This window comes from Meles meles, chromosome 2, assembly GCF_922984935.1.
Source record: "Meles meles chromosome 2, mMelMel3.1 paternal haplotype, whole genome shotgun sequence".
Lineage (NCBI taxonomy): Eukaryota > Metazoa > Chordata > Mammalia > Carnivora > Mustelidae > Meles > Meles meles.
In genome coordinates this window covers 28,810,458-28,823,001 of record NC_060067.1, presented here as the reverse complement: position 1 = coordinate 28,823,001, position 12,544 = coordinate 28,810,458, and the positions used below count along the sequence as shown (strand labels likewise).

At 36.2% G+C, this 12,544-nt stretch overlaps 1 protein-coding gene across 1 annotated transcript in view; it reads right to left on the bottom strand.

The window, feature by feature from the left end:
* CORIN (corin, serine peptidase) overlaps positions 1-12,544 on the bottom strand; it is a 256,736-nt gene that overhangs the window by 150,994 nt on the left and 93,198 nt on the right. The window contains 1 exon segment of the mRNA XM_045984999.1: positions 8,706-8,887. Coding sequence (XP_045840955.1) covers positions 8,706-8,887 — 182 coding nt within the window.

Genomic DNA, 12,544 nt, shown 5'->3' with positions numbered 1-12,544 from the left:
CTGAGAAGAGGAAATATTGGATTTGCAGAGTTGTACATTATATTATTTAAAATATGCAATTTTCAACAACAAGAACAACAATAACAAAAATATGACAAACAAAGAGACGGAAAGTATAACCTATATATAAGGGAAAAAAGAGTCAATGGACACTGTCTCTAATGATGCTCAGACACTGGACTTACTAGACAAAGAATTTACATCAGCTATTTTAAATACATTCAAAGAATTTTTAAAAATCCTTTTTGAAAGAACTAAAGTATAGTAACAATGTGCCAACAAATAGAAAATATCAATAAAGAGATATAAATTAGTTTTTTCTTAAAAAAAAAAAAAGAGCCAAATAGAAATTCAGCAGTTGCAAAGTACAACAAATGAAATGAAAAGTTCACCAGGGATGCTTAACAGCATATCTAAGCCAATAGAATAAAGAATCAGCAAACTTGAAGATAAATAAATTGATATTATTCTATCTATCCAGTCTAAGGAACATAAAGAAAAAAAAATCAAGAAAAATAACAGTTCCTTAAAAAAAAATTTTTTTTTAGAGATTTTGTTTATTTATTTATTTGAGGGAGGTGGAGGAGAAAAGGAAGAGGGATAAACAGACTCCTTGCTAAGCACAGAGCCTGACATAAGGCTTGATTCCACAACCCTAAGTGCGATCATGACCTGAGCCAAAATCAAGAGTCAGACACTCAACAAACTGACCCACGCAGGTGCCCCCAAAATAACAGGTCCTTAAAGATTTAGAAGAAACATCAGGTGTACTAACATATACACTGCGGGAGTTCCACAAAGAGAGGAAAGAGAGAGAGAAAGAAAATAAGATGAAATCAGAGAGGGAGAAAAACCATAAGAGACTCTTAATTATCTGAGTGTTGCTGGAGGGGAGATGGGTGGGAGGATGGAGTAACTGGGTGATGGGCATTAAGGAGGGCACTTGATGCAAAGAGCACAGGGTGTTATGTGCAATTAATGAATCACTAAACTCTACCTCTGAAACTAATAATACCCTGTATGTTAATTAATTGATCTTAAATAAAATAAGATATAACAACAAAAAAGAAATATTGTAGAGTTCATCAAAAAAAGAGAGAGAGGAGAGAGAGTGGGGCAGAAAGAGTACTTGAATATATAATAGCTGAGAAATCTCAAATTTGATGAATAATGTTGATTCACACAACTAAGAAGAAAAATAAACTCAAATTGAATAAACTCAAAGGATCCATCCATCCATACATACATACATAGATATGTCATAATCGAACTAACAAAAACCAAAGATAGAAAGAATCTTGAGAACACCAAGAACACCACTCATCAGGCAAAACAGATTCTCTAGAAGATTAACAGCTGATTTTTCATTAGAAAGCATGTGTCCAAAGAAAGTGAGATTACGTATTTAGAATGCTGAAAATAAAGGACTGTCAACCAAGAATTCTTATGCAGCAAAACACCCTTCCAAAATGTATAATAGGATTTTTCTAAGTTGAAAAAAGCTGAAAGAATTTGCCACTATTAGAACTTCCCCATGAGAAATACTAAAAGGAGTCTTTCAGAATGAAATGAAAAGACAAGAGACAGTAACTCAAATCCACATGAAGAAATAAATATTACCAGTAGAGGTAATTCTTACATAAATATAAGACACCATGAATATACTTTTGTTTGTTAATCCTTTCTTATTCTATCTAATTTAATAGACAACTTCATAAATCAGTAATTTTAAAACTATGTTTATGGTTTTATAATATATAAAGATATAATTTGTATGACAATAATGGCACAAAGAAGTAGCTAAGGAACAAAGCTATACAATAGCAAACTTTGTAAACAATTGAAATTAAGTTGGTATTAATCTGAACTAGATTGTTATAACTTGATGCCAACTGTAAGTTCCAGAGCAACTAATAAAAACTAAAAAAAAAAAGAAAGAAAAGAAGCAGTAAGAAAAATAATAAATAAATTTTAAAAAAATTTTAAAGGAACAACAAGAAATTAAAATAATATGTTTTTTAAAATATAATAGAAAAGGAGGTAATGGAGGATAGAGGAATTTTTTAAAAGACATCGAGAAAACAAATAGCAAATAAAAAATGTACGTCCTCTCTTATCAGTAATTACATTAAATGTAAATGAATTAAACAGTACAATCAAAAGACAAGGATTTGTGTAGTGCAGAAAAAAATGCTATTCAACTATATGTTCAACTCATGGAGATACAAATAGGTCTAAAGTTAAAAAACTGAAAATTTTAGATGTATGTATGTTTACATACATTCTGCTATTGTTGGGTAGAATATTCTAATAGCTGTCTAAATCAAGTAGGTTTATATTGTTTTTCAATTCTTCCTCCTTATAGATGATCTACCTAATTGTTCCATCCCCAATTTTTCCCTTAATTCTATCGTTTTTGCTTAATATATTTCTGGGCTCTGATGTTAGGTTATGGGATTCTTGATGGATTGACTCTATAATCATTTTAAAATGTCCTTCTTTTTCCCATTGAGGATGATATTTGCTGTGGGTCTTTCATAGATTTTATGAAGTTCAGGAATGTTCCCTCTATCCCTATACTTTGAAGCGCACCCGTTGAGATCAGGAACACGACAAGGATGCCCACTCTCACCACTCTTGTTCAACACAGTATTAGAAGTCCTAGCAATGGCAATCAGACAACAAAGAGAAATAAAAGGTATCCAAATTGGCAAGGAAGAAGTCAAACTCTCTCTCTTCGCAGATGACATGATTCTTTATATGGAAAACCCCAAAGATTCCACCCCCAAGCTACTAGAACTCATACAGCAATTCAGTAACGTGGCAGGATACAAAGTCAATGTACAGAAATCGGTGGCTTTCTTATACACTAACAATGAAAATACAGAAAGGGAAATTAGAGAATCGATTCCATTTACTATAGCACCAAGAACATAAGATACCTGGGAATAAACCTAACCAAAGAGGTAAAGGACCTGTACTTGAGGAACTACAGAACACTCATGAAAGAAGTTGAAGAAGACACAAAAAGATGGAAGACCATTCCATGCTCTTGGATTGGAAGAATAAACATTGTTAAAATGTCTATACTGCCTAGAGCAATCTATACTTTTAATGCCATTCCGATCAAAATTCCACCGGTATTTTTCAAAGAGCTGGAGCAAATAATCCTAAAATTTGTATGGAATCAGAAGAGACCCCGAATTGCTAAGGAAATGTTGAAAAACAAATACAAAACTGGCGGCATCATGTTACCCGATTTCAAGCTTTACTACAAAGCTGTGATCACCAAGACAGAGTGGTACTGGCATAAAAACAGACACATAGACCAGTGGAACAGAGTGGAGAACCCAGATATGGACCCTCAACTCTATGGTGAAATAATCTTCGACAAAACAGGAAAAAATATACAACAGAAAAAAGACAGTCTCTTCAATAAATGGTGCTGGGAAAACTGGACAGCGATATGTAGAAGAATGAAACTCGACCATTCTCTTACACCGTACACAAAGATAAACTCGAAATGGATAAAAGACAACAACATGAGACAGGAATCCATCAGAATCCTAGAGGAGAACATAGGCAGTAACCTCTTCGATATCAGCCACAGCAACTTCTTTCAAGATATGTCTCCAAAGGCCAAGGAAACAAAAGCGAAAATGAACTTTTGGGACTTCATCAAGATCAAAAGCTTCTGCACAGCAAAGGAAACAGTCAACAAAACAAAGAGGCAACCCACAGAATGGGAGAAGATATTTGCAAATGACAGTACAGACAAAAGGTTGATATCCAGGATCTATAAAGAACTTCTCAAACTCAACACACACAAAACAGATAATCATATCAAAAAATGGGCAGAAGATATGAACAGACACTTCTCCAATGAAGACATACAAATGGCTATCAGACACATGAAAAAATGTTCATCATCACCAGCCATCAGGGAGATTCAAATTAAAACAACATTGAGATACCACCTGACACCAGTTAGAATGGCCAAAATTAGCAAGACAGGAAACAATGTGTGTTGGAGAGGATGTGGAGAAAGGGGAACCCTCTTACACTGTTGGTGGGAATGCAAGTTAGTGCAGCCACTTTGGAGAACAGTGTGGCGATTCCTCAAGAAATTAAGAATAGAGCTTCCCTATGACCCTGCAATTGCACTGCTGGGTATTTACCCCAAAGATACAGATGTAGTGAAAAGAAGGGCCATCTGTACCCCAATGTTTATAGCAGCAATGACCACGGTCACCAAACTGTGGAAAGAACCAAGATGCCCTTTAACGGATGAATGGATAAGGAAGATGTGGTCCATATACACAATGGAGTATTATGACTCCATCAGAAAGGATGAATACCCAACTTTTGTAGCAACATGGACGGGACTGGAAAAGATTATGCTGAGTGAAATAAGTCAAGCAGAGAGAGTCAAGTATCATATGGTCTCACTTATTTGTGGAGCATAACAAAGAACACGGAGGACATGGGGAGATGGAGAGGAGAGGGAGTTGAGGGAAACTGGAAGGGGAGATGAACCATGAGAGACTATGGACTCTGAAAAACAACCAGAGGGTTTTGAAAGGGCGGGGGGGGGGGGTGGTGGTGGGAGGTTGAGGAACCAGATGGTGGGTAATAGGGAGGGCACGTATTGCATGGAGCACTGGGTGTGGTGCAAAAACAATGAACACTGTTATGCTGAAAATAAACAAATAAAAAAAATGTCCTTCTTTGCTTCTAGTAATCATCTTACTGCAAAGTTGTAATAACCAATATAGCAGGTACTCACATAAAAATAGCCATATAAATTAATGGAAGAGAATTGAGAGTTCAGATGTAAACTCATATATCTATGACCAATTGATTTTTGACAAAGTACCTAGTCCATTCAATGGGGAAAGAATAGTCTCTTCCACAGTTGGTATTCAGATAACTGGATGAGGTTGGACCCCTACCTCATACCATATATGAAAAGTAATTCAAAACGAACTGATGACCTACATATGAGCGCTAAAATCTTAAAACTCTTAGAAGAAAACAGGAGTAAATATTAGTGACCTTGATTAGAATATGATTTTTTTAGACATGATACTAAAAGCAAAAGTGACAAAAGAAAATACAGATAAACTGAACTTCCACAAAGTTAAAAAAAAAACTTTTGTGCTTCAAAGGACAAAATCAAGAAAAGTCATCTGAAAATCACTTGAAAAGATACCCACAGAACATAAGAAAATATTTGCAAATAATATATTTGATAATGGACTTGTATCCAGCATGGATGAAGAACTCTTACAATTCAGCAATTAAAAAAACAAATCACCTAATTTTAATACAGGCTAAACATTTAAATAGCTCCTTCTAAAAAAGACATACAAATGACTAACAAGCTCATGAAATGTTGAATTATCTACATACTTAGTCATTATTAAATTTCAAAACAAAACCACAAGGAGATACTACTTCATACCCACTAGGATGGTTAAAATCAAAAAGGATAACAAGTGTTGGTGAGGATGTGGAAAAACTGGAACACTTCTATATTGCTGGTGAGAGTGGAATTCCCTCAAATGTTAAACAGAGTTATTACTGGTCACAATTCTACTCCAAGCTATATACCCAAGGAACTGGTATATGTGAACCCAAGTTCACATAAAACTTTCACATGAATATTAATTGTAGCATCACTCATAATAAACAAAAAAGTAGAAACACCCAAATGTTCCTCAGCTAATATATGGATTTTTTAAAAAAATAGAGAGGGCATGTATTGCATGGAGCACTGGGTGTGGTGCAAAAACAATGAATACTGTTACACTGAAAATAAATAAATTAATTTAAAAAAAGTATATTCATACAAAGGAACAATAATTGGCATAAAAATGTATGAAATACTGATACATACTACAACATGGATAAATCTTGAAAACATTATGCTAAATGAAGGAAGCAAATCACAAAAAGTTCCCATTTTATGATTCCATTTATATGAAATGTCCACAATAGGCACATCCACAGACTCTGAATGTAGATTAGTGATTTCCAGTGACTGGAGGAAGAGAAAATGTCATTACTGCTAATGGGTACGGAGTTTCTTTTTAGGGTGACAAAAATGTTTTGGAATTATATGGCTGAGATGGTTACACAACTCTAAGTATACAAAAACCAGTTAATTATATATTTTAAAAATAGTGAATATTATGGTATATGAATTATATATCACTAAAGCTTATATTTTTAACATAATATGGGGAAAATCATATCATCTCAAGAGATGTAGAAAACGCAATTGATAAAATTCAAAATCCACTCATGATTCTCAAAAAAAAAAAACCTTAGCAAACCAGAAATTGAAAGGACTTCCTTAATCTGACACAGAGTATCAGTGAAAGTCTTTCTGCAAACATTATAATTAAAAGTGAAATATTGAAACCTTTCTCTACGACAAAGAAGAAACAGGAAGCATAATGATTGGGAAGGAGAAAATAAACTGTCATTTGCAGATGACAGAATGTGCACTTAGAAAATCCAAGTGAATCTACAAAGAGGTATAAAAATCAGTATGTGATTTATTTGTTTTTTTTTTTAAAGATTTATTTATTTGACAGAGAGAAATCACAAGAGAGGCAGGCAGAGAAAGAGGAAGGGAAGCAGGCTCTCCGCCGAGCAGAGAGCCCGATGCGGGACTCGATCCCAGGACCCCGAGATCATGACCTGAGCTGAAGGCAGCGGCTTAACCCACTGAGCCACCCAGGCGCCCCAAGTATGTGATTTATTTGTATACAAACAAATTTTTTTTAGGGATTCCATTTACAAATGACATAAAAATATCAGATACACAAATAAATCTAAGAAAAGATGAACAAAATCTTTCTGGTTGAAATTATCAAACATTACTGAGAGAAAATAAAGAATAACTCATTAAACTACTTAAGTAAAGATTACCACAGTATATCATTTTGATGGGTTGGAATATTCAATGTTATAAAACAGTTCTGCCTAATTTGAACTATGGATTTAATGCAATCCCAATTCAAACCAAAAAGCACTTGGGGAAGCTGCACAGTGATTTGAAAATTTACATAAAATGCGAAGGACCAAGAATAGGCAAACAATCTTTCAGAAGTAAAAAGCTGAGGGACTTACACTATTGAATATAAAGACTTACAAAACTACAGGAATCCAGACAGAGCAGAATTAGCTTAATTCTATGCCAAATAGAGAGTCTAGAAACACATGTATATATAATCAATCACTTGACCAAAAACAAAGGTGACATTATAGTACAGAGGGAAAAGATAATACTCTAAATAAATAAAGGGCAGTGGGTCAATTAAATATATGCACAGAAAAAAGTTAATCCATAGCTCTCACCATACACAAAAATTAATTCCAGAATATGGTATTGTAAATGTAAATGCTAAAACAATAAGGTCCAAGAAGAAAAGAGGAAAAAAAAAACTTCTGCATTTTGGTGTAGGCAAGGATGTTTTAAACAAGACACCAAAAAGGAATCACAAAATAAAAGACCAATAATATGGACCCATTAAAATTAAGACCTTCTGTTCCATAATTTGACACTAATAAGAAAGGCAAGCCACAGAGTGGGAGATCTTCACAATACATAAACCCAAGAGTTGACATATCTAGGATACATAAAGAACCATAAATCAAGAACAAAAAGGCAAACTGCCCAACCAAAGAATGGATAAAACACTTGGACAGATGCTTCATGAAAAGGGCTATTCACATCCCCAAATTTTTTTGAAAAATTAATCAAACTCATCATGGAAATACAACTTAAAACCACAAAAGACAATACTATCACCAGAATTGGTAAAATGAAAAAGACTGACAATAACAAGTGTTGGGGAGGATTTGGAGCAACTGCAGCTTTCACATCCAGCTGACCCGAGAATAAATTGGTACAACCACTTTAAAAAACTTCTCGCTGAATAAATATATGGACCATGTTCAATCAAAGACATGCACAAGAATAGTCAAAACATCACTATTCATAATAGCTAGAAACAACTCAATTGAACAATTAAATAGAATAACAACTGAATAGAATAATATATTAGGGTATATAATATATTAGGATACTATGCAACAGTGAGAATGAGTGAACCACAAGAGGAAAACGTAGGGAATCTCTCAAACATAAAGTTGAGCAAGTGAAGCTAGATACAAAAGGGGTCCCTCCTTCCCAATTCCACCGACACGAAGTTCAGAAGTGGGCAAGATGACAGATATCGCCTTAGATGGCTTCTCTTAGAAGAGAGGTTTCTTTGGGGAGGGTAAGATGACTGGAAGGGGGCTTGGGAGATTTGGGGGGATGCTGGACCTTTGGTGATTTGCTTCTTTCACTTAACATTTTCAAGGTTCATCCATATCAGAGCATGTACAAGTACTTCATACATTTTTACTGCCAATTAATATTCCACTGTATGAATATACTATTTTTTAAAATCTATACATTAGATGAAGAATATGCGGGTTATTTCCACCTTTTGGTTGCCATCATTAATGCCACTACGGACATTCATGTAGAAGTTTTGTGTGATCTATCTCTTGATTTGGGTGCTGGTTATAGGGGTCTGGTCAGTTTCATAAAAATTCACTGAAGAATATATTATATGTATACATTCTTGTATGAATGGTGTATTTCAATAAAAATTTCTTGAATGAAATGAAACACAGACACATACATTGCTTGCCTTTTTCCTGTTGTGGAGAGAAGCAAATTCTGCTGACATTGCTGCTTTCCGTTTGGTTTCTAAACTGGGAGCAGGTGAGGAAACCGGGCCAGGAGGCATTCACCATCCCTAGGACTGATTCACAGCCCTCTTTTGCAGCCTCACAGAAAGACCTACAAGGTAGGAGTCCATGGCTAGATGAAAAGAAAAAGTGAAAATTAATGTTTTTACCTACTGCTTCTTGAAATAACAATGAAATTAAAGGTGGCTACCAGGGCCACGATATTACCTTAACTTATATTTTCTAGAGTCAACAACTTAAATTTCTACATTAAGTCCTAAAACAAGGATTGGAACCACCCTATTAACCATGATTCTAGAGGGAATAAGCTAGTTCCATAGCGTAACAACTTACTATCTCTTGTAAAAATATTTATCTCAAATGATTTTGTTTTTAGATTTCCTGTGCTCAAGTAAACCTGTCAACAACAACAACAACAAAAAGTGCTCTAGTTAATATCAAATGCAGTAAATTAATATAGAAAGGAAAGCCTCCAAATTGGAAAAGAGGAAGTAGGTCACAAAATAGGTTAATCTCATTTCTTTATCTTCCCTTTGAGAAATTAAAAGTGTCTCTGAGAGGTAGACAGAAAGCTGCTCTTGGAACTCCACTGCCTCCACAGAAAAAATAGACAAGTGCCAATTCAGTTGTTTATCTATAGTAACAAACTCTTTATCTTCATTTTTTAAACAGTTATTTATCTTCTCAGATTTATCCTTTATCTTCTGCAAAATAGAAAAATGCAAACAACTGCTATTAATGGTAAGAGTAACGATGCCCCCAGAGCTTGGCTTTATTCCTCTGCCTGGCAACCCAGCACTTATGGACGAGAATTCTAGTTGTAAATGTAGAAATGTTAAAAGGCAGGGACTTGTTCCCTTGCAGACCCGCCTGCCATCTCCCACTTTGTAGCCACAGAATGCTCCTCTCAACCTGGCTGGTGATCCGGCAAAGCCATTTCAAATGGTTTTAAGGAAACTGGGAAAGAAGTTATACCTGTCGTTCAAGGCAAAGCACACACTTCATTTGGTAGGGTCGTGACGATGTGGCACGATCATACAATATGGGATCTGTCACAAATCTTAAGCAATACCTGTTTCAAATCCTCCATTTGAGACAAGCCCAGGAAGATTCTGGGATGGACTCAAGATCATACATCTTCTTAATGGCAAAGCAGGAAGAGAATCCAGGTGTTCGAACTGTTGGTTTATGTTCTACCTACCCTTCCATATTATCTATTTTCATATAAGGATTAAATAATTCGGCTTTAAAAAAATCTCTTGATTAAACAAGCACATTAAAATTCCCCATTCATACTTCTCTGGATTGTAGGAACATTAATGGGATACACCAGCCACTGAATTAAAATAGAAATGATAGAGTCTGTAGAAGAATTTTGGGAGAGGGATCATATTCTATATACAAATATGGAAAAGGGGTACTCGATAATTACATTCAGATGCAAAATGTTTTTGACCCTCGTCTCAGGAACTTGTCTCAAAACTCAGTATCTTGTAGAATCCTGATCTCCACATAATTACCTACCTACTAAATTTGTTAATGAAGATGTGGAAAGAAAGGTTTTGCATTCGAAAGATTCGATTTGGGCTATAAAATGGTGAACTTGCCCAGACAAGTTTCTTGGTGTAAAGAAGACAGCTGACTGCCATTGAGAAATACATAGACAGTTACAGGACTAAGGAAGTGTCACTTAAATAACATTTTTTAAAATATTTTATTTATTTATTTGACAGAGAGAAATCACAAGCAGGCAGAGAGGCAAGCAGAGAGAGAGGAAGGGAAGCAGGCTCCCTGCTGAGCAGAGACCCCGATGTGGGGCTCAATCCCAGGACCCTGAGATCATGACCTGAGCCGAAGGCAGAGGCTTAACCCACTGAGCACCCAGGCGCCCCCTTAAATAACATTTTTAAATCTTATTCCAGAGGAGCACCTGGGTGGCTCAGTCAGTTAAGAGACACACTCTTGATTTTCACTCAGGTCATGTTCTCAGGATGGTTGAACCCCACCACGGTTTCAGCTCTGGACGTGGAGCCTGCTTAGGATTCTCTCTCCCTCTCTGTCCCCCACCCCCAAATCACACAATCTCTATTCATTCTCTCTCTTTCTCAAGAAACAAAAATCTTATCCTAGAGAAGTTAGAGACTATATTTTCTCAAATAGAACTGAAGGACATGGTTGAGGAATCAGATCATAGAATTCTTAGGCAATTGCTTTACAACACTTTGCTAGGCTCTGTTCTAAGTGCATTGACTCACTCATTTCTCATGAAAGCCCTAAGTGATAAGTACTATTACTATCATCCCAAATATGCAAATAAAAAAATTAAAGCACAGGAAAAATAAGAGGCTTGTCCAAGATAACTGAGGTGAGTGTCAGAGCCAGGATTGAAACCCAGTATGACTGATCCCGGGATCCACTCGGTTAAACACTCTATTCAGGTGAATCCATACTTCAGGAATGTGTGTTCCAAAAGCACAACTCAAGGTTTGTTCAAAACTTGATATTTGGGGCACCTGGGTGGCTCAGTCATTAAGCATCTGCCTTTGGCTCAGATCATGATTCCAGAGTCTTGGGATTGAGCCCCATATTTGACTCTCTGCTCAGCGGGAAGCCTGCTTCTCCCTCTCTCATTCCCCCTGCTTGTGTTCCCTTTCTCACTGTGTCTCTCACTGTCAAATAAATAATTAAAATCTTAAAAAAAAAAACAACCAAAAAGCTTGATACTTAATATCAGAGATTTTGCAGGTTTTGTTCTAGACCACCACAATAGAATACTGTGACTATCACAATAAAACAAATAAAATTAATTTCTTGGTTTCCCATCACATATAAAAGTTAGGTCAACACTATGCTATAGTCTATTAAGTATGCAACAGCATCATGTCTTAAAAAACAATGTAAAACAATGCACTGTGTATGCACTGTGTATGCACCTTAATTAAAAAATACTTTACTGCTGGGGTGCCTGGGTGGCTCAGTGGATTAAGCCGCTGCCTTGGGCTCAGGTCATGATCTCAGGGTCCTGGGATTGAGCCCCGCATCGGGCTCTCTGCTCCGCAGGGAGCCTGCTTCCTCCTCTCTCTCTGCCTGCCTCTCTGCCTACTTGTGATCTCTCTCTCTGTCAAATAAATAAATAAAAAATCTTAAAAAAAATACTTTACTGCTAAAAAGTGCTAATCATCATCTGTGCTCTCAGTGAGTTATAATCCTTCTGCTGGTTTAGGGTCTTCCCTTCATGTGGGTGGCTGCTGACTGATCAAGGTGGGGGCTGCTAAAGGTTGAGGTGACTATGGCAATTGCTTAAAATAAGACAACTGTGAAGTCTCCTGCATCCTTTTTTTAAAAATAGAAATTATTTTTTATTTAATTTTTTCAGTGTTCCAAGAATCATTGTTTATGCACCACACCCAGTGCTCCATGCAATACGTGCCCTCCCTATTACCCACCACCTGGTTCCCCCAATCTCCCACCCCCGTCCCTTCAAAACCCTCAGGTTGTTTTTCAGAGTCCATAGTCTCTCATGGTTCATCTCCCTTCCAATTTCCCTCAACTCCCTTCTCCTCTCCATCTCCCCATGTCCTCCATGTTATTTGTTATGCTCCACAAATAAGTGAAACCATATGATAATTGACTCCCTCTGCTTGACTTATTTCACTCAGCATAATCTCTTCCAGTCCAGTCCATGTTGATACAAAAGTTGCGTATTCATCCTTTCTGATGGAGGCATAATACTCCATCGTGTATATCCCGCATCCTTTGATTCTTCCTT